This window comes from Serinus canaria, chromosome 2, assembly GCF_022539315.1.
Source record: "Serinus canaria isolate serCan28SL12 chromosome 2, serCan2020, whole genome shotgun sequence".
NCBI classification, from domain to species: Eukaryota; Metazoa; Chordata; class Aves; order Passeriformes; family Fringillidae; genus Serinus; species Serinus canaria.
Window position 1 is genome coordinate 108,396,795 of NC_066315.1, and position 21,184 is coordinate 108,417,978.

The following is a 21,184-nucleotide window of genomic DNA, read 5'->3' on the forward strand; positions in this document are numbered from 1 at the left end:
GATAGTACTCTTTGTTGCAACTTTAAAGAGCTCACTAAAAGCTATATATTACGTTTGCAATATTGGTAAAAACATTAAGCATGGCACCAAAACAAGAGGGAACAGCAATATGCTGCTCAGGAGAAGTCTAAACAAGCACAAGATTTATTTCCTCTTATTCTAAACATTAGTCTTCTTCATCCACAAACTGAATTTAGTACAGACATTTTTACAGAACCTTGTCTGTATCTTCCATAGTTGTTATCAATTCATGTACCAGAAGACAGCCACCAGTTTCTTACAGATGCTGTTTTCTTTCAACAAGGAAAATAACTATAAACTTTACCATTTTACTATTAACTTTGTTATGAAATAATCACCACCTTTCATGCCATTAACAAGTTTCTAGTTCTACCTGAAACACCAAAGAGTTTACCTCAACAAGAGCTCATTAATATGCTTACCTGCATATTGCTTTTCTCATGTTTCAACTGGGCCTGGCTAGTTCAATACAGAAGACTAAGCAAACCTGGAGTCAGCCTGAATTATTTAGTAATAACACATATCTGATGTTAAGATTCTACAAAAGCTTCCACTTACATACTAGGGAATTCATTAAGTCTTTACAGAAAGAAGCAATTGTAAAGGAAAACTTCACAGTAGATTACCTGCTTCTGAGGAAATGAAAAGGCCTCCTTCCCAACTGTGTTAAGGGCAACATGATGCTGGCCCTCCAAAATAAGCTGCTTGCTGTCTTCCACAACATATGCCTACAGAACATAATACAAAGACATTTGCAGACCAGAAACTATCATAAGATTCATAACAGAGAATTACTGACTGCTCCCTAACTTAGGTGGAAAATGCTGTACTGATCAAAACTTAGAGACTAGCGTGACATATTTCTGCCAATTTCCATTGCTCCAAATGAGACTTTTTTCTTCAAAACAGCCTGGGTCACTCTTACAGTCCTGTAAGATCAAGCATTAACAAGTCTCTTAGTTTAAGATTTCATAATTTTCTCTTTTAAAAGAGAGATTAGAAGAACTGGGTGCATCCAGAGTAATGTAGGGATACTTATTACAGTAATAGATACTAAGACTATCTTTGCTGTTGGTATCATCATAGTTTGACTGTTTTCAGGGAAAAAAAATCACCTGTAAGTTCCATATGTATATGTCTGAAAGTTCAGGATACTACATAAAATTATTTTCTAGCTATAATGTTTCATATCCAAATTACCACAAAGGCCACAACCATACATACCTTCCACAGTACCACAATGTTCAAGTCAACTTCACTGCATCTTTGTATCAATCTGACTGTTTCATCAAATGATTGTTTCACTGCCCTTTGAGATGCATGAGTATGAGATTGCAAATGTGTTCTTTTAAATTCAGAGGATAAGCTTTGGAAAAAAAAGTCTGCACAAGGACTGGCTGAACTTATTATCTACAAGAGAAAAAAAGGAAGAAAGTGTTCAGAACATGATGTGAGCTGACTCAAGTTACTCTAACAGAGCTAGCTCATCATTATAGCATTTCAGTTCCATTATCCCAGTGGGCTTCCCTCTGCAAAGCTACAGGATGCCAGACAGCTTGGTTTCTGTGCCTGACCTGTTAGAGATCAGAATAGCTAAAGGGCTGCTAAATGTAAATATAGGGCACACAGCGCTATAACTTGCTAGGTTAGAACAAATGCCAAACTTGGAAATAGGAGCTTTGATTATCATCACAAAACAGCCTATGTGATATATCAAATCTATTAAAGAGAGCTGAAACATCCAACTAAGTCACACAAAAGTCATTTTTGTTTACTAATATTTTCCTCAGCTTAGCTAGAATTATTTACCAAAGTTAGAAACATACACTTTGCTAGCAATAGCAGAGATAACAGATGTGCACAGCACATCTCCACAGATACATGGCACAAACAGAAACACTGTGCTGTCATGCGTACCAAGCTCTTCAAAAACCAAAAGCCTGGCAAAGAAACTGGTTTCTAAGAGCAATGATACTGTGTCCAGTTGGAGGCAACAAGATAAGCAAGGAACTTTAGCTTTGCAGCCCCTCCCTTTCAAATATGCTAGCTTTTCCAGAATATGCTGTTGCAAAACTGCTAATTATTGCACTAGCAGAATGCTGATACCCAGGGAGAAAATCCACCTTTGGAGCCACTGCTCAGAGAGGAGGACTCCCTCCCCGTCTTTCCACTGTAATAAAATGTTCTCAAGGAAAGCTAAAGTTCCTGTAGCTCAGATTCCAACTCTAAAAATGCACAGAAGTATCATCTACCTCAGATTTTTAGTCCTGACTTCAATATATACGCCTATGGAATGAAATGGCAGTGAATAGGTTTTCTTTGGCTTTAAAAGCTGAATAAATACAGGAAAAATATATGCTCAGCATAAAATAAGCAATCTGTCATTCAACTGACTAAATCCACTATGCAGATTTCTGACCTAATGCAAGAGGCCTACTTTCCTCTGGTTTTGGGAAAGTGTTTGTAGTACCAAGATCATTTACTGAGAGGATTATTCAGTATCTGTGTGTTTAAAAAAGATTAGAAGAACATGGTAATCTAGAATCCTAAACTTCTACAAAAATCAAACAGACTCCTTGAATTCACTGCAACCTCCTGTAGTAGTTTTGAAATTCGGGCACCAACATCCATTAATTTCCCAGTTTTTCAAATAAGCCGTAATTAGAATTTTTAGCCTGTGTTAGCAAAAGGATAATTAAGAACAAGAATCTAATATCTGCAGGCCTCTACTAGAAAACTAGAGGTCTGGGACATATTTAAAATAAGTACTCCAAAGAGCTGAAAAGGAAGGAAAAGCATTAGCAAAAAAGCCAGCATTGTAATATGATTCCAAAGTAGCTCAGCTGTGGAGCTGGGATCCTAATATTCCTGACTACAAGCTAGCCTAAGTTACCTTACCACCTCTCTTTGTCCTTGCACATGACAGGGACACCTTACACAAGACAAAATATGCAGTTGTACCCATCCACCTACCTGTTCATTTCCAAAGACAATATCTGCAAATGTGTAATTTTCTAAGGGATAAAAAGAGAAAGCACTGTTTTAGCATCATGGGAAGTCACAACTTCAGCATACAGTATGCAAAAAAGTATTTTTTTAAAAAAGTTACCACATTCAAGAAAAAACCTACCTTCTGAGTTTTTGCATCTCACTGCTTTAAAACACAACTTTGCTCGTTCTCTGCTAGCCAGTTTAGTATCTGAAAGAAAAAAGAAGCAAAATTTTTTTATTCGCTCTCAGCATAATCAGAGTCCATTAGACAAACGTCAAAAGTCTTGAACATTCACAAACAGGAAACACACAACACACTGATGACAGCCAACAAGCACAGCTAATCAGGCATAGCAATGGCATACAACACAACCATATTCCTTGTGAGGAAAGTTATAAGCTACCCCACACATGGATTTCTCTACATCACAGAAATAATTTACCTGTAAATTAAGCTTGTTTTTAAAATTAATTAAGTCTGAATAAGTTATCTGTAAATACATATTTCATGAAACATAACAAAAGAGGGGCTTTAGTATTTTGGAATGGACAAAGTTATTAGAAACTAATTATTATAAAAGCTAAATTCAATTCCTTGTAAAATTCTTTTAACTGTTTTTATCAGCCAGAAGCTAGACTTGCCATCATTTCGGTGATAAAGATACACACCTTTGTCTCCAGAGATGTTAACAGATTTTTGAAGCTTCCAGTGCTTGCTATTGCTTGAAACTTGCACTATATGAAATTCCTTGACACCCGTCTCACTCTACGGAACAGACAAAAGTTATGTCAAAAAAAAACCAATCACAACTGTGATGTGCTACATTGCACAGTAAGTGTTCACTGCAAAGAGGCACTGTCAGAATCTTAATTTAACTCATTATTCACACCACTCATAACACACAGTAGTACTTAGAGACAAAGAGAGATTTAAGACCTGCTGTAAAGTAAACAAAGTCCCAGATCACAGCAACTTCCAATTCCAGTAAACAAAGCCACACAAAGAGGAAATAAGGATCCCCCAGAAAAAGACCCACAAGCTAGTACTTTAGATTAAGAACAACTTTAACAAAAACTAGGCTTTTTAACTCCAATGCAGAACACTGTCCACAAGGCTGCTTAGTTTCTAGGATTACTTTAGGAGCATTGCTGTATCATAAATCCTAGAAACTCAAGATCTATTTTGGGTTTACATATATATACAATCAAATGTAGCTTTGGGAATTGGCTTCCTTTCTTGTAAAGAGTGAGGTGGTAGTAGAAAAATAAGCCTCACATTGTTAACTTGGTAAGTCCTTTATAAAAACATTCTGCCCTCCTTGAAGGAGTGGACAATATTCAGTAAATGAAGAAAAAAACCAGAGTGTACACACCTTTAAAAGAAAACGACAAATCAGCTCAGTGGTTCCATTACCAACTAAGTGTCTATGAATTCTATGAACAGACAATTCAGTTACCTTGCTTTGTGATTGAAAAAATGGGAGCAGCTTTGCCAAAAAAATGAGTAAATTTAAATTAGCATGGTTTCAAAAACTGAGTATTTTCATCTGCTTTAGTAAGTCAACAGACATATCTGTATTTGGATTATAATAGTAAAAATGTCTTTATAGTTTGGTGATAAATGTAAACAGAAAAACTTCCTTCAAATTGGAGCTTAAATTCTGACTTCAACATTACCACTAATTCTACCAGTGTTTCCACTGAAAGGGGACAAAGTTCTGAATAAGATAACCTTGGAAGCTGAGATCAAGAACATTCATCAGTTTGGAATAAATCTTCCTAAAAACACTATGAACTATAGTCTTACAATATGATTAGTATAGGAGACTTCCAGAGAGTTAGGATATTCCAGAGAGTTAGGATAACTTCACATTAATACTCTTTCCAGCAGTAACTGAATGATCAAATACACAAGGGTTTTTTTTGTTGTTGTTGTTTGCAAAGTTACTGTAGAAAAACTTGAGTCTTGGTTCATATCTGCTGAGCTTCAGGACAGTACTATTATTATAAATACAAATAAGAACTTACAGTATTGATATTTTCTACATCCACAAAGAGCAACATGTTGTCCCCTCTGCCTTCTTCATCCCCAAGTGCATTACTTCTGCAGACAGTAGCCCGAATGTGCAGAGACCGACTGGTACAAATAACTGCAGTGTGCCTTAATACTCTGTGACTAGGAAAGGGAGGAGAGAAAAGAAAAGAAAAAAAAAAGACAACATTTTGAACAACCAGGACTGCCCAGAACATGACATCAAGAAATTTAGCTTTTATGTTTGTCAATATTAAGGCCAATAGACAATTTGTTCATTCCAACCACCAAAGATACTTCTTTTCACTGAAGACACCCTATCAAACCTACTTTATTTTTATTTTTAACCATCTTGCTGCATGTGTAGGTGCTCCTTAAAAATGCAGTCTAAGCCAGTGTGAAACATTGGACAAAAAGGTTCAGGTTCCATGAGGAAAAACACTTCAGAAATGTTTCAGATGTAAGACAACTGGCAGAGTGAAAGCAAACAGACATGTATTGGCACACAGATATTAAGCTATTTAATGCCACTAAGTGCTCTGGAAAACAGTTTCTGAGTAAATAAGTGAAAGAAAGACCACTACTTAGTCACATCTCTTGCCATAAATATTTACTAAAAAGCACTGAGAATACCACTGCATTCAATAAATTCTCCTGAAAAGAGAATTAAAAAAAAAAGAGAATCAAACCACAGCTACCCTGCCTATTTCGAGGTATGCTCAACCTCCAGGACAGCAGCCCCTTTGTGAAAATTATCTTCCTGCTTTTTCAAGGATGAATTAATCTTTACAATTCCATTCATAGACACCATCAAAACACTTGAGCTTTTCCAATGTAGAAGCTTTTAGTTACCATAACTTGCACTTGGAAATATTTTAGAGGCATTTAAAAGTTTGATATGCATTACCTACTGAATATGTTGAAACATAGTGTGACACTTGGTTTTGGGAGGGAAAAATCAGTGGCTTCCTAAACTCTACTACACAATGTCACAATTACAGAAGAAACTTTTAAGCTTTGCAGTTAAGGTTCAGATATACAGATACCTGTATAGCTTTTGAGTGGTATAAATTACATAATTTTTTCAACACTTAAAAGCTATGCTCCATCTACAAGGAGCACTCTTAAACCAGAGCAGTTGCCTTAAGTTCCCCTCAAAACTTCAGTACAGTAAGGAACAAGTACATTACTCAAACAACGCTCTTCCATCTCTCAAGCACCTCCCTTCCTGAATACTATGAGTTCTAAGGGGACAAATTCCCTATTCCTACAGACTAGCTTAGAGCCAAATGAAATACTAACTCTGATATTTCAGAAGCTACAGAAGAATCAAAACCAAGGGCGCATTTGCATGACTTCACTTTTGAGAATATGCTACTGATCCACTCTCTCAACCATCTTCAACTTACTCTGCTTTGGTTTACACCCCAAACCAGCCTTAGAGTACACAAACTTTGTTTCTCTCTCAGAACTAGCCTAGAAAGCAAGCTTCAGCCATTCAGTCCATCTTACTAGAGTTTATCTGAAGTAACCCTGGTAGAGACACCAAGTGTGCAGGTTTAGGCTGGGATAGTTAATTTTCTTCATAGTAGTTAGTAAGTGGCCATGTTCTGGATTTGTGCTAGAAAGTGTTGACACAGGAATGCTTTTGTTATTGTTGAGAAGGGCTTACACAGGATCAAGGCCTTTTCTGCTCGTCACCCCACCCCACCAGCAAGCAGGCTGGGGCTGCACAACAGGGTGGGAGGGGACACACTGGGATGGCTGACCCCCAACTGACCAACAGCATATTCCATACCATATGGTGTTATGCTCAGCAACAAAAACAGGGAAAAGGAGAAAGCAGGGCCTGATGACATGTCTTCTCAAGTAATTGTTAAACATGATGGAACCCCCCTTTTCTGAAAACCTGCCCACAGGAAGTGGCAAATTAATTTCTTGGGGCTGTTTTAGCTTGTTGTGTCAAACTTTACTGTGGACTCTCTCAAAATGGTCCAAGAAGGAGCTATACAACAGTGAAGAAGTCAAACTTGGTATTTAAAACCCCTGGAAAGAGAATATCCTTCATCACAACACAATTACTAACCAAATTTTAACTAACAATAAAATCTTTCCTTCAAGGCAGACAAGATTTTGTTTTATAAAATGAAGAAACAAATTAGGTTACGATTTTTAACCCAACACCTCAGAAGAATGTGGTTCCAGAGGAACTAAATATAAACAAAGGTTGTTTTAACAGAATTCCATTAACCCTCCTTCTATTAATTTAATAATTTAGTATTTACTACTTCAATAAAAGCAGTGTAGGCTACACAATTTCCTATGGAAATCAGAGCATATAGTAGAAAAAATATTGCATTAATAGCAGATAACAGGCCATTTTCACATCATCACAGCAACTGAGAAAAATTCTGTAATATTTACATTTACCATTACAATCACAGAATCTAATGTGGCTAATAACTATGAGAGAGAAGGTAGATTAGAAGAACTTACCACATTTTTGAGTGCTTTTTAATACTTTCATAGTAAAACAAGAAGTTAATTTCATGAACACCTTCTTCATCTGGTCCCCGTAACCACATTGGCAGCTGCACTGAAGCCCCAGGAAGAAGAACAGCATCAGGAAGTGGGACCTGTATTACTTCAGGTGAACCTCCCGTGCCAACCCCAAAGTCTGCAGAAGAAGCTGAAGACAGCAGTGCTGTTCGCACAGAGGTAGGATCTGTCACAACAGTCTTGTAAGCACTACAGTTCTCAGAGGCTGAAGGACTTAGTGGTGTTAAAACAGCAGTATTTCCACCAAAAGTGAAAAATTCTGGATGCTTGGACACAACCTTCAGTGCAGTAAGAGGACACTTGCTCACGTTCATAAATTCTACATACGCTTTTCTGATTTCTCCACAGAGAAGCCCTGTAGGAAAATTTATAAAGAACACCTGTATGGGAAGAAAAGGAGAAAATAAAAACCTGAACACTGAGCCAAGTTAGGAACGCCCCAACTGAAAACAACCGTTAACACAAACTCTACTGCTGCCTAGAGCTTCCTGAGGGGAAGTGAAGAGGGAGGTGCAGACCTCTTCATCCTAAAATCCAGTGATCAGACATGTGGGAATGGCTCAAAGCTGCACCAGGGGATGGATGTTTAGACTGGACATTAAGATGCATTTCCCTATGGAGAGGGCGGTCAAAGAGTGGAATAGCTTTCCAGGGGGGTGGCCGATGACCCAAGCATCGACCACTCTGTTCAAGAGGCATTTAGACAAAGCCATTAACATACTGTAACTTGGTCAGGCAGCTGGACCGGATGATCACTGTAGTCCCTTCTAGCTGATCCATTCTACTCTATAGGCCCCTACCATTAACCAGTTACCCAGACCATTTAAATAACCCTAGAAAGGAAAAGCACTGTATTTTAATTAAGCAGCTGGAATAACTTTTCTAGACGAATGGCAAGCAAACAGAAAAAAGCTTATTTGCCTGTTCCTCATTTATCTTAAAATCTGAGTACCAAAATTCTAAAGGGAATACAGCAATTTCAGAAGGATACTAATTTTAAGCTTCAAGTTTCAATTTAAAAAAACCCATACAAGTTTGTCACTAACAGATCAGAAATTACCTGGGAAGATTTAGGCATTAAGAAAAGCCAAGCCGGCATTGTTAGAATTATATTTATAAATTGCATTTAGCTATTTTCTCAAAACTGCCAAAAGGAAGTAGCTACATACCTCTAACAAAGGCATTTCTTCTGTAATAATGGGATCTAAACGTCGATCGGGTCCATATTTAATTGATGTTTTTTCCTCTTTTGTGTTATTAAGTCGAGGTCCTTGGATTTCTAAATCTTGTCTTCCTCGTACAGACAACCCATTGGAAACAAACTTTCCTGAAAAACAGTTTTTTAAACTTTTGTTTAGTAGGGGTTTTTTAAGTTAATTCCTGACTTTGTCTGTAAGAAATGATCCAAAGCTCCCAATCAAATTTCAAAAGTTAATTTTTGTTATTTGGCCTGTGAGGTGTTCATTGATTAAGCAGCATCACCAACAAAGAACTATTCAGAGCTTACAGTCACGTAATACATGGCTGGCTCAAGTTCCAAGAGTCTGTTATCCATTACTGTGGACTTTCTCTGCCCTTCAATAGTTTGACTACAACTGGAAGGGAAGCAGCTGACATAATGCATGAAGCTGATGGCATTTATTTCCTTTCCCAATTTCTGCCAGGCTGGAAAAGTCACTTAGAGGATTATTTCCTTTAAAGACAGCTACCAATCTCCAAATGATTTTTATTCAAAAGGTTTCCACCCTCTAAACAAGCTTCTATTTCTTTCAGACACTTGCACACGTTTTAACCTCCATTTCATCTAACAACTAAATTCACCATGTGAGAGACAATTTCAGATGAATGATTCAACAAAACAGATCAGGTAGCATGCAATTAATTGTCAATTTATACAGCAATGTAAAGGAAAGAGAATTCAAGATGCTAAAAAAACAGCTGTCAGCCAAATTTAAATTTAGGAATCTATAAAAACTATTTCAGTGAAACATTTAGACAAAAAGTTGAAAGTTAACAATGCAAAAAGATGCAGAAGAAAAATTAGCAGCAAGAGAGTCAGTGGAAGTTGTTATAGATTCAACATGGCTTAGATGGAATATTTAAATTTTGATTTTTTTACTGTGTCAAAAATTCTGCAGATTTAAAAGAAGTAATGAAATATGGATCCTTCCTTGTGGGATTCCTACAAGAGCCAATTTGTTCTTTTCCCACTTCAGTTGTTTCTCTTATTTCTACATCCCTACCTGATGGAAGGCCTTGTTTCATGGTAGTCAAACACTAGACACTAGAATTTAGTTCTACTCTGCAGAACCCATGTCTCCTCCTTCCAGAAACAGACAATTTAAGGTAATAATACACTTACCTGTCTGTAATCCAACAGAAGGATCTATCCCATCTAATGACACAGCACCTTGAACACTGCCAAGATTATAAACGACTCCCAGAATATGTAGCTCCCCTGTTTGATGGGGAAAGAGCTTTAGTCTTGCCTGTGGAGATACGTTAAATTTTTGTTGTTGTTGCTACTAGAAAGAAGTATTATTACAGTTAAATGTCCAATTGCTAAACACACTCATGGCTACATTTACTTTATAGCTGTGTCAGCTATAACTGCAACAGTAAATATAGATCCATTACTAGATTGAAAATTTCATATACACAGAATTTACCAAACCAGTTCACAGCTGAGAAACGCTCACCACATTAAAAAAATTCCTAAAAGTTAACCTTCACTGTAATTAACAGGGGCAGAATCACAGAATGGCTGAAGCTGGAATGGACTTCTGGAGGTCATCGTGCCCAACTTCCCTGCTCAAGCAGGGCCATCTAGAGCCAGCTGCCAAGGACCACATCCAAAGGGCCATGAACATCTCCAAAGATGGATACTCCACAGTCTCTCTGGGCTGCCTGTGCCAAGTGCTCAAGCACCATCACATTTACAAAATAAGTAAGTGTTATAAATGAAGTTATAAACATTTCCTGATGATCAGGAGGAGCCTCTTGTGCCCACTGTCTCTGATCCTGTCACCTTTATACAAAGTGATAAGATACATGAGGTACTGGAATTTCTGATTCAGTCATGTGTTCTGTCTGTTTAATGTTAAGTTCAGATCATAACAAGTCTGAAATGCACACTAAAGTTCAACACTGAAAAGACTTTTTAAAACAAAGTACAGTACTTACCACTTTTGTCTCCTCACTATTAATTAAAAATTCTGCTATTGCTTCAGTTCCTACCATATCTTCATCACACATACCCTGAAAAGAAGAAACAGCTCTTTAGACACTATTACTCCTAGGCAGAGAAAGTGCTATAAATAATATTTCCAATACCCTTCCTAAAGTGCTCAAGGGAAAAAAAAAAAAAAAAAATCACACAAATTTCCAAACAGTTTGGAAAAGCAAGTGCTGCATGCTCAGCTTCTCAGCCTTTACAAATTAAAAAAGCAGCTTGAGAGCTCAGTAAACATTTTTTTAAGAGAAATTTAAGATTTAGCACTATGAATTGGAACCATTCCCAGTCTGTTTCACAGATATTCACAGAAGTATTTATCACACCATTAAAGTAGCAGTTCAGATCAGAACAGAAGGGAAAGTGTATGGTAAGCCTTGAGACTTAAACTGTGTAGAATCATGTTTATAACTCCGGTAAATACTTACAGAACCTTTAGAGATCACTGTGTTCCCAAAGTTTTGGCCAGGAAAACGAATTATTTAGGAATTTACTGAACTATTCAGTATTAGAATATATCAAAACCTTTAAAACCTGAATATGACAACAGTCCAGAGCTTTTGGAAGCATTAGTTGAAGTATTAAGTCAATCAGTAGCACAACAGCTCATCTAAAGTATTCAAAACTAACTAATTAACTTATTGTATTAATTTTTAATACAATAAGTTTTCATTTCTCTTCTAATAAAGATACTAAGATGTTTCTATGTTATATGAGCACAGTTTTTCAGAACACACATTTCACTATGTACAGTAGCTCAAATAAGAAAAAGTATTTGATAATCTACCTACCGACACTCATATTTGCAAGTCAAGGCTAGTGTGACTCAAAATAGATGAGGTACATATATAGTGAAATCTTGGAAGTATTTTGTTTTGCATTCAGCTTTACAATACACATTAGAATATTTTGCTAACGTGGCTGCTTTGTGCCCTACAGATCTAGAAAAATCTTGATAATATAAAAATTATTTCAGTAGCTACTATTCTTCTTGCCTTTTTTTTTTAGTTTACACTTAAACCTTTATGCTTAATGTTTATGCTTTAATATTTTCATATTACAGAATTTTGAATACTCAATATATACTCCATACCTGCAGCTGTTTGGGTTGGAAAAGGATGAAGCTTTCTTTACCTGATCTTTTGTTTCTCCATCCTGCTTTGCACTGAAGTCTTTAGGTTGAAACTTCCACAGCAATGAAAGGTCAGTCAAAAGAAGCGGAACTTTCAGAGGGTTTCGGAAGGACACTTCTACAGTTATTGGTTCTATCAAAAAAGTGCAAGAAAATAATGACAACGGGCTTTCCCCATCACAAGCTGAAGGCTATCTCAGAGTATTCACATACAAACAACTTGCACACGAATGTTGGCTCAAATCTCTAATACGACGGGAAATATCAATACAAATTTATCTAACCCAGTTTATTTGTGAGGTGCAAAAATCTTAACTTTACCTTCTACCACAGCAAGCGGAAATTTGGAGTTATCTGAGTAGCGATTTAAACAGAACTGCGTTGGTTGAAAGTTTGATGGTATTGTTCCTTTATTTATCACAGACACAACCTGCTCCTCGAGCTCCTTCCACTGCTGGGATGATTCTGAGTCATACTCCTGATCCAGGCTTACATGCGTAGCTGCCTGCTTCTCACCTGCAGAGAGAAAGGCGGTCTTAAAGGTGAGAACAGCGATGTTCAACAGCTGCATCAGAGGGCAGCACTGGCAGTTTGGTAACTATTCTTAAAATATTTAAAGTTCTAGGTCACTATAATTCTTATACTACAATTGATTTTTAAAAGTGAATTGCAAGGCATTTTGAAATGCACACATGGAAGACAACACTGAGATTAATTTGCATATAGTTCAATTTGGATACCACAACATTCCAATATTTTAGCATGCTACAGAGTATACACAGGCTACAGATCATTTTTACTTTATAACTGACTACAACGCCACAGTACAGCCTTGGATTATATAAGAATTTCCACTCAGCTTTCTTTACACTCAGGAATCAGAGTGTTTCAAATATTTCATCCTAGAGGAATTTAACTGTAAAGCTAATTTGTACCATCGCCACTAGCGTCCAGTATTTGCTACAGTAATAATAATCCCTTACATGAAGTTCATTACAGATTTACATTGAAGCTTCCCATGAGTGAAAAACAGTGACAATCTGCACAACCACATACATAGACTTCATATTTACAAACAAAGTCTGAAAACATCCAGCCAGTAGATATTAAGCTCAAGCTTTTCTTTCGAAATATTTTTAAGTTACCCAGTTACTTTAGTTTTACATAATGACAGACTTATTTTAAATTGCACCAACTCCTGCACCAACTCCTGTTTACTTAATATTTTCTAACCTTCTGCTGGTCGTCGATCGTGGCCAAAGAAAACACGAGTTGCTGAGCTGTTAATATACGGTAAAGGAAGCTGTGGTAAGGGACCATCAGGTGACAGCTGGGTTGCATTCTGGAGCAAAGGAGCAAGAAACAGAGTGTCATGTACATTACCAATGGTTGAATGATAAGGAAGCCAAGTTAAAAACACTCAATGTTTGAACAGGGAATACTTTTAAGATGGAATAAATAATTTCAATTAACTGTTTGACGTAGTTTTTTGGGTTTTTTTTTTCTATAATAGGTGTTTCAAGTTTGTGAAATCCTTATGGGAAAAGGACAATAATTATTTTAACCCTGAAATCTAATCACTACCGTGGTTGCATTGCTGTTATGAGCTTTATTTGTTGCAAGGCTTGACTCTCTAACTCAGATTTTGATAACCTACATTCACTGTCCCACCACCATTAAACAAGACTCTCACCAAGTTGAGCTGTGGATTCAACCACCAGCCTTTGAGTAAGGTCTGCCATAATTTAAACACCACAGAAATTCTGTTCATAAGCTATAAAAGACAGTAGCTACATGGCTGCATAGTGTGTGGCAATATCAGCACTAAACATCCCATGATGTATATGGTATACTGCAATCCAGAATCACCCCTGAACATAAACTCAACTCAATGAGTCACTTGATCCATCAAATTCTATCCTTATTAAAGAATGCAATTCACTATATGGATGATGACAGAGTTACCTTGTCTTTATTAAACATGTATTATCAAAAGCCCTCAAAATCATTATAAATTGATCAAAACAGAACAGATCCAGTTCCTCTAAAAAACTATGAAACTTACCAGAGCTACAATCCAGCTATGACCCTCAAAAAGAAGACTTTATTGTAATAAAAACACATACATTACTGTGATAATAAACCATACTTATACCTGTCTGTGAAAGTACTACACACATGAAATGCAGCATGTGCGGATTTTTTTAAGTCTGAAGTAAAAAATGGACCACATCAACTAGATTAAAAGAAAAAAAAACAACTCTGGAACAAAGCACATAAAACAGAAAATCATTTAATGATTTTAATAGCAAATCGGTGGCAATAAAATTACTTATTACTCAAGAAACAGAGACAAGGAAATCATTTACCTTATAGACATAAAGATATTCTCTTAAAAAAGCTCCTTGTTGAGCTGGAGGTTGTTTACTGTCATTGATCAAAATATGCCTGAAGGCAGACACAGCGTTGTCCAGCTGACGAAGCGTAAAGGACTGACGACCAATGGTGAAGTTAATGTGGTCTTCTGCAAGAGACCAGCCCTTCCCTTTGTAAACCTGCATGGCTTGACAGTAGCAACGTAAGGCATGTTTCTTCTGCAAGAAAAAAGGTAATTTGCCAAATCATCCTGTTATCCACTGACTGCAATTATAACATTATGAAGACTGAACAGTAAATCAGCAAAGTATTTTTTACCACATCCCTGCCACTAAGCGAAGTGTAATGTTTCAGAACTCTGCCTCATAGAATCTGGTCAATACTAATCGAAGCACAGAAGTGCTTGTTCCTACAGTACAGAGCCTGGCCTCCAGATTAAGTTCACATTTTCAAAGACCATAGTAAAAGGCAGTAAGTTAGAAAAGCAAATAAGAAAAGATTTTGTTTAAAAGAGTGTTCGAAGTTCCTTTAGGACTGACCGCTAAAGTCTGCAGAGCTCTGCTGCCAAGCCTCAGGACATAAGCTACATTTAATACATTTCATTCCACCCAGACTGAACTTTCAGTGTGATAGTTTCAGCCAACTGTTGTTTAATATACGTATCTGGGACAAAAATCCATGCCAAGAAAACCAACAAAACACAGTCCTACATAGAAGAAAAATTACCAATCATCATATCAGCCACTGGGAGATAGATGGACTGATCCCAGTCAGCTACATAGTTCCTTTCCTGCACACACCTCAGGACCCAGGCACTCAATCCCAAGTCTAGGTATTGAACAGCTGTATAGACATTCACTGTACAGCTCAGTCTCAGCTTCTAAAAAATGGCAACAGGATTCCCTTACTTACAGCACTAATAGGAAAAAAAATCTAATATACATTCACAGTGGTATAGTGATGACAGCAGAGTACAAGCAGTAAATCCTTAACATCAGCACGTACTAGTGACATTTTAAAATATGGTATTATGGTCTGCAGCTAAACAGCCTGGCTGATTTCTCTTGAGTACCATTTCATATTTTTGTACCTCTAAGAAAAAAATAATAAAAAAATAAAACTAAGCAAAACAAAACAAAACAGCTAGATTTCCTGTAACACTGAAAAAGTACTTCTTGGAAACCAGAATCCCTACCTGTATTAGACACAAACAACAAAGGGCCATTACACAAAGTCAAAACTTTACAAAATGCATTCACTTTTCCAGATAAAGGAACAGGACATAAAAGAATGAAAATATGAAAAACTGATCAATAGCTTCCTGTCATTACTGTTCTGTCATAACTACAGACAGGATAACTATTGCATGAAGAAAACCAAGGAGAGGTGAAGTACTCCTACTATTCCTCACATCACAGAAGCCAACAATGCAAAAATACTTTTTCTGGTCCTTACCAGGACAGTGAGACTGAGATTGGGTAGGGTGGAAGAAAATCCCCAGCCAAGACCACAGGGGTTTGTTCAAAAGAGAAATTTGACACTTTGGTTCTCCTGCATTATTGCCTTGCAATAACAACTCCAAGCAGGAAACAAGCACAAGCTATCTTTATAGAATGTATCCCACAACTAATGCAGAAACTAAGCACAGAAGTTTTATTCAAAAAAGTTTATCTACCACTGTTAGAGCTGCCTGCAAAGGAATGTGAATGGGAGTAAAAACAACCTGATCTGTATTGCTTTAACTGCCACTTAAGTCTAACAGCCACAGAGATGCTTTGGTTTGTTGTGCAGTAACTGTTCATGCACCTGCACCTCGAATAAAGAACATGGATTCAAGTCACCAGGAAAAAGAAATATCTAAATTTTGCTATTATTCTAATAAGCTGAGTTTAACAAATAATCATCTCTCGCAATTCAATCTTAAGACTAAAAATATTCCTTTGCCCAAAAAAGCAAATTACTGTGTATAAAATGAGACTCAGAAATGAAAACACACATCACTTAAGTTTCAAGTCAGCGATCTTCAACATTCCTTCAAAAACAGATGTAAAAGGCTAGGGTGATCAATCCAAAAATCATTTTCAGAAGATTACAGAATACTGCAGACTAACAGAGAAGTGTCAGAAGCCAAGCATCTTTTTCCAGACTAATGACAAACTTACGAAGTGTCTAATACCAGGCATATTTTCCATGTGGAAAGATAATACTTACCTGGCCTGCTTTACTAAATCTGTGGCCAGCCAATATCATATGAAATGCAAACTTTCTAACCATGGGACTTTTCATGTTTATAAAACAATGGGCTGCCTGCTCCAACAGGAGTGCACTGCGAAGATCTGAATCCTGTTTAAAAGGAAAAAAGAAGAATTAGGCTGAGTTGAATAAAACCATACAGGTAACAGTGGCCTTGTTTTAATGCTAAGAGGGATACTAAGTTGTAAGAGTTCTGTGAAGCTGAAGATTCTTTTATATGCAAACATTCTATACATATGCAAGCATATAAAATAAGACTAAAAGTATTTTACAATAGTGTTCAATGCCATCATATTCTTATTTGTTCTAGTGAAGCATATATGAACCTGTTTCAGTATGAGTAACAAAATAAGTATTTTCTGCTTTTTCAGTTACTCAGGCTACAGTTTCAAACAATTACCATTATCTCTGAAACATTTTCCCATCTTTTCCCCTCCCCTCGTAGATATTAAGGCTATAACCAAAAAACAAGACTTCTACCAGGATGACTGAACAATACAGGGAGCGATGAAACTTGGTGAATTTTTATCACATGAACCTTTCAAACCTATTGCTTTCTTAATGTATAATTTCTTACTATTATATCCTTCTCTTCTGCCAAGACACAGCTATATTACATTAACCAATTGGAACTGAATCTACTTGATTTTACCACAGCTGAACTCCACACTATCAGTGATGCTCACGTATCTTGCCTACAAATATACTCTGGGACACCAATATAGCATCCTGTGAAGATTTTCCCTGCAACTACCAAAATGCTCCACAGGCACACTACGCGCAATTTTAAGATGCAAAATGACTGTGCAGAGCTAATAGGATTTAAATTCCTTGCTTAAATATCTTAGTCTGTTCTTGTAAACACTGGTAGCAAGCTTAAGTTGAAATAAAGAATGAAGCTGTGGAGACACTTGAGAAAGAAAATTACAGAACTAAACAGATTTATTCAGTGCTTAAGCAGTCCAAGGAAGGTCTCAGAAGCATCACATTTGGCGCAGCTGGCCGTGAAATCTAAACTACCAGTTAAACTTTCCGCCAAGCTTTAAAGGAGATGCTACACTATTACCGGAAATACATTTTTCTTCACTCCTTTTAAAGCAATACAATTCCTGGGTTAGAAGCTAATCCATGCTTAATTTCCACCAATTAATATCACAGAAGTGTAGGGTTTCACTTACACAGCAAGGTTCTAATGATTCATACCAGCTGAGCTACAGTAATCTCTTAGTTGCTTAAACTATAGAGAACTTCTGATTATACATGGGACAGCGTCCATTATGGCTCTAGCAAGCCATGCTAATACTTTTAACACATGAGTTGGTAAGCTACAACATCCAAGAGCTATGCAGATGTCAAAGAAAATTAGTTACAAAGCCAAAGACAACATATTTAGCATGGTTAAGGAAGTCAAGCAAGTCATTTGACTAGAAAAAAAGTAACTGTACTAGTTCCTTCACTTACAGTGTACACTGTTTTCTTCACTTCATGCTCTATACCTGTTCATTTGCTACTTTTGGCTAGAAAATACTGTAGCACAAGAATCAGAAGGTAACCTAGAAGTGTTTGGGTAAGAAAACAAATAGTGAGAGGGCAGAAACAGAAAAAGCTACTAAGTTTTACCTCACTGGTCAAACGAATCAGAAGAGCAGCTGCCTCTGAATATTTGCTTTGACTTTTTAAGATTTCAGCACTAAGCAGTACACAGCGTTCAGCCAGAACCATGTTCCTAAAGTAAAAACATGCATATATTAATAAATATTTAATCAAAATAAACCTCAGAGAACTTTTTCTCTCAAATCTTACTAATTTTCTACAGATGGCATCAGACTGAGGTTCTGTTGCTTATTCTTCTTAAAGCAAAATATATCAAAGTTCACTCCCCACAAAACAACCACATACAGATTGATACATTAAGTGTCCAATCCTACTATAACAGAAGCTTTATGAAAGTCAAAGCTGGAGAGCATTTTTTAGAATGGTATTGTATTTGTAAGAGTACCAAATAAAATGATCTGATAAACAAGAAGTCCAACAGCTAGAAGCAGGTTGTACTGGCAAGTTCTACTCATGTACCAGGTGCCCACCAAGCTGCTCTGTCACACTCCCTGCTCAGCAACATAGGGGAAGGAGATCAAAAGACTAAAAACCTCATGTGCCGAGAAAGGGACAATGAGACCACTCACCGTTTAGTCATGGGTAAAACAGACTTGTTTTGAGGAAGATTAAATTAATTTATTGGCAATTAATACCGGAATAGCACAGTGATAAATAAAAGCAGAAATAAAACACGTTCTCCTGACAAATCCTCCTTCCCAGGCTAAAGTTCACTCCAATTTCTTCTACCTCCTCCTCCCCACAAACAAGGCAGGGGAACAGGGAAAAGGAGCCGTGGTCTTTTAACATTAACTTATAGCATTTCTCCTCTGCTGTTTCTTCCTCCAAATCCTCCTCCCCTGTATCAGTGTGGGGTCCCTCCCACAGATGCAGTTCTTCAAGAATTGCTCCAGCAGTCCTTCAGGAACTGTTTCAGTGTGGTTTCCCCACTGGTCACAGCTCCTGACACCACCTGCTGTGGCACAGGCTCTGTACAGACTACAGCCACCTTCAAGGTACATCCACCTGCTCTGGCATTGGGACAGGCTACAGGGTAGACCTCCTTGCCCATGCACCTCCGTGGGCTGCAACGGAAAATCTGCATGGTCCTCATACCAGGCTGCAGGGAAGTCCTGCCTTCTCCTGACCTTGGTATCAGCAGGGCTGTTTCTCTCATTTTCTCACTCCTTTCTCACAGCTGCTGTACAGCTATTTTTACCCTTTCTTAAATGTGTTATCACAGAGGTAACAGCAGCACTGCCAGCTTGGGCAGCAACAGCTTCATCTTGGAGATGAGTGAAAACTGATTCTGCCACAGGGAGCTCCTGCTGTCTTCACACAGAAACCTTGCTTGCAGCCACCCCACTACCTAAAAATCCACCATGTGAATTCAATACACAAGTTCAATAAGCACTTTGTTAAGATGAGCCCAGATCTCCTTTCATGCTATCCTAGATATGTTTGTTTATCTTACTCCTTAAAATGTTACTATCACTCTGTGATCATCTAGCACTATTACTGTGCAGGGCAAGAAAGTTAAGCCACCAGATCTTTCAACTTTCACCATACAAAGAGCATTACAAAAGTGAACAACATACTTGCAGATATCTCGATAGGTCTGAATTGCTGTCTCCATGTAATGAGCAGGATATGGCCTAGGAGCTCCAGGCTGAAGAAAAGCTGATACTGCTGCCATTTCCTACAAGAGAAATTCCGTAGAGTCAATGTAGGTTTTTCAACAAATCATAAACCTCAAAATACTGAGGAACATGCTTCAATAGCTATTGCATTCAAGATGTTCATCTAATCAGTTACTGGCATATAAAAGTATCCAATACACTGTAACTGTAACACAACAGTCTATTTATGGCTCTGCTTATAATTAGCCAGAGAATTACACAGATAAGTGTTTGCAGTTGACAGTACCCCCAACATTGTGCAGAAGCATTGATTCAGTGCAGTTTTAAAAATCCAAAAGAACTTCCTATTATCAGGAAGATTATTCCTGCAAAGTAGCACTACCATGTATTTTAAGATGAGGCCTGTCTTTTGAGTTTTGCTTAAATTAAATTACATTATCAGCTTCCAAGGAAACTCTAGTAAACATGGAGTCTGAAATTTTACTTATTTTCTCATGTATTGAAAATATTGTAGCAAAGATTTTCTGCAGAAAGTAAACATTAAGACTAATAAATTGCAACAAATTTGTCATTAAGACTTCTTCCATCCATTTGGAAATTAAGATTTCCTAATATTATTCTGCTTATTCAGATTATCTAAATGCAGAGCAACTTTCTGAACTGTAAAAATTGACATTTAAGTAAAAGTTTTAATCAAGATGCAAAGGTATACAACAATGCTTCCATACCTCTATGAAGCAAAGTTTCAAATTTTAGCAAGTTAACCAGACTAAAGTTTACAATGTGTATCTTCTAAAAATTTATAAAATTACTCATTTTCCCCCAGTACTCCCATTTATCTTGTTGAAAATTACTTTCATCATAAACACCTTCATTCTTAGGAGGAAATTATGAATGAGTATGTGTTTAGAGTGAAATTCAGTAGTGACATACTCAAAGTACAGCCTTCAAGTTTTAAGCCCCCCGAAAACACGTACAATACCATATTTATAGTGACAGAGTCTTGAATTTCTGGCAAATAACTATTTTGCCTAAGTCTAAAAGAGATACTATAAAGCTATTTTACATCTGGCTTTGAGGTATCAGTTTAAGGATCAATTTTTCTGGAGGTTGCATTCTAGGTTTTCTCCTTCCCACATTTTAAGAATTAACTCTCCAGTTTTTATTCAAACCTTTATTCCCTTCATATAATAGCAGAAAACAGATTTTACAACACCTTAGGGTTTCCTAAAGATAGGCAGCAGATTTGGGGAGACCCTTACAAATCTGGAGGTGGAGGAGAGAGACTGCATTTTTTTACCTTCAGACAAATATTAGAGATTATTAGAAAAAGTTCACAGAATGTTCATGTTATG

At 37.0% G+C, this 21,184-nt stretch overlaps 1 protein-coding gene across 4 annotated transcripts in view; it reads right to left on the reverse strand.

The window, feature by feature from the left end:
- The window catches only part of TRAPPC8 (trafficking protein particle complex subunit 8), a 52,721-nt gene that overhangs the window by 12,208 nt on the left and 19,329 nt on the right, over positions 1-21,184 (reverse strand). For all 4 annotated transcript variants that reach the window (XM_030229024.2, XM_030229020.2, XM_030229011.2 and 1 more), the window contains 17 exons: positions 19,788-19,888; positions 18,217-18,322; positions 16,555-16,686; positions 14,337-14,561; positions 13,201-13,309; positions 12,289-12,483; positions 11,970-12,100; positions 10,787-10,861; positions 9,966-10,092; positions 8,773-8,930; positions 7,541-7,983; positions 5,041-5,188; positions 3,682-3,778; positions 3,152-3,220; positions 2,995-3,035; positions 1,246-1,431; positions 648-749 (listed from right to left, as the gene is read on the reverse strand). In XM_030229024.2, coding sequence (XP_030084884.1) covers positions 648-749; positions 1,246-1,431; positions 2,995-3,035; positions 3,152-3,220; positions 3,682-3,778; positions 5,041-5,188; positions 7,541-7,983; positions 8,773-8,930; positions 9,966-10,092; positions 10,787-10,861; positions 11,970-12,100; positions 12,289-12,483; positions 13,201-13,309; positions 14,337-14,561; positions 16,555-16,686; positions 18,217-18,322; positions 19,788-19,888 — 2,445 coding nt within the window. The remainder of the gene's footprint in view (positions 1-647; positions 750-1,245; positions 1,432-2,994; positions 3,036-3,151; positions 3,221-3,681; positions 3,779-5,040; positions 5,189-7,540; positions 7,984-8,772; positions 8,931-9,965; positions 10,093-10,786; positions 10,862-11,969; positions 12,101-12,288; positions 12,484-13,200; positions 13,310-14,336; positions 14,562-16,554; positions 16,687-18,216; positions 18,323-19,787; positions 19,889-21,184) is intronic.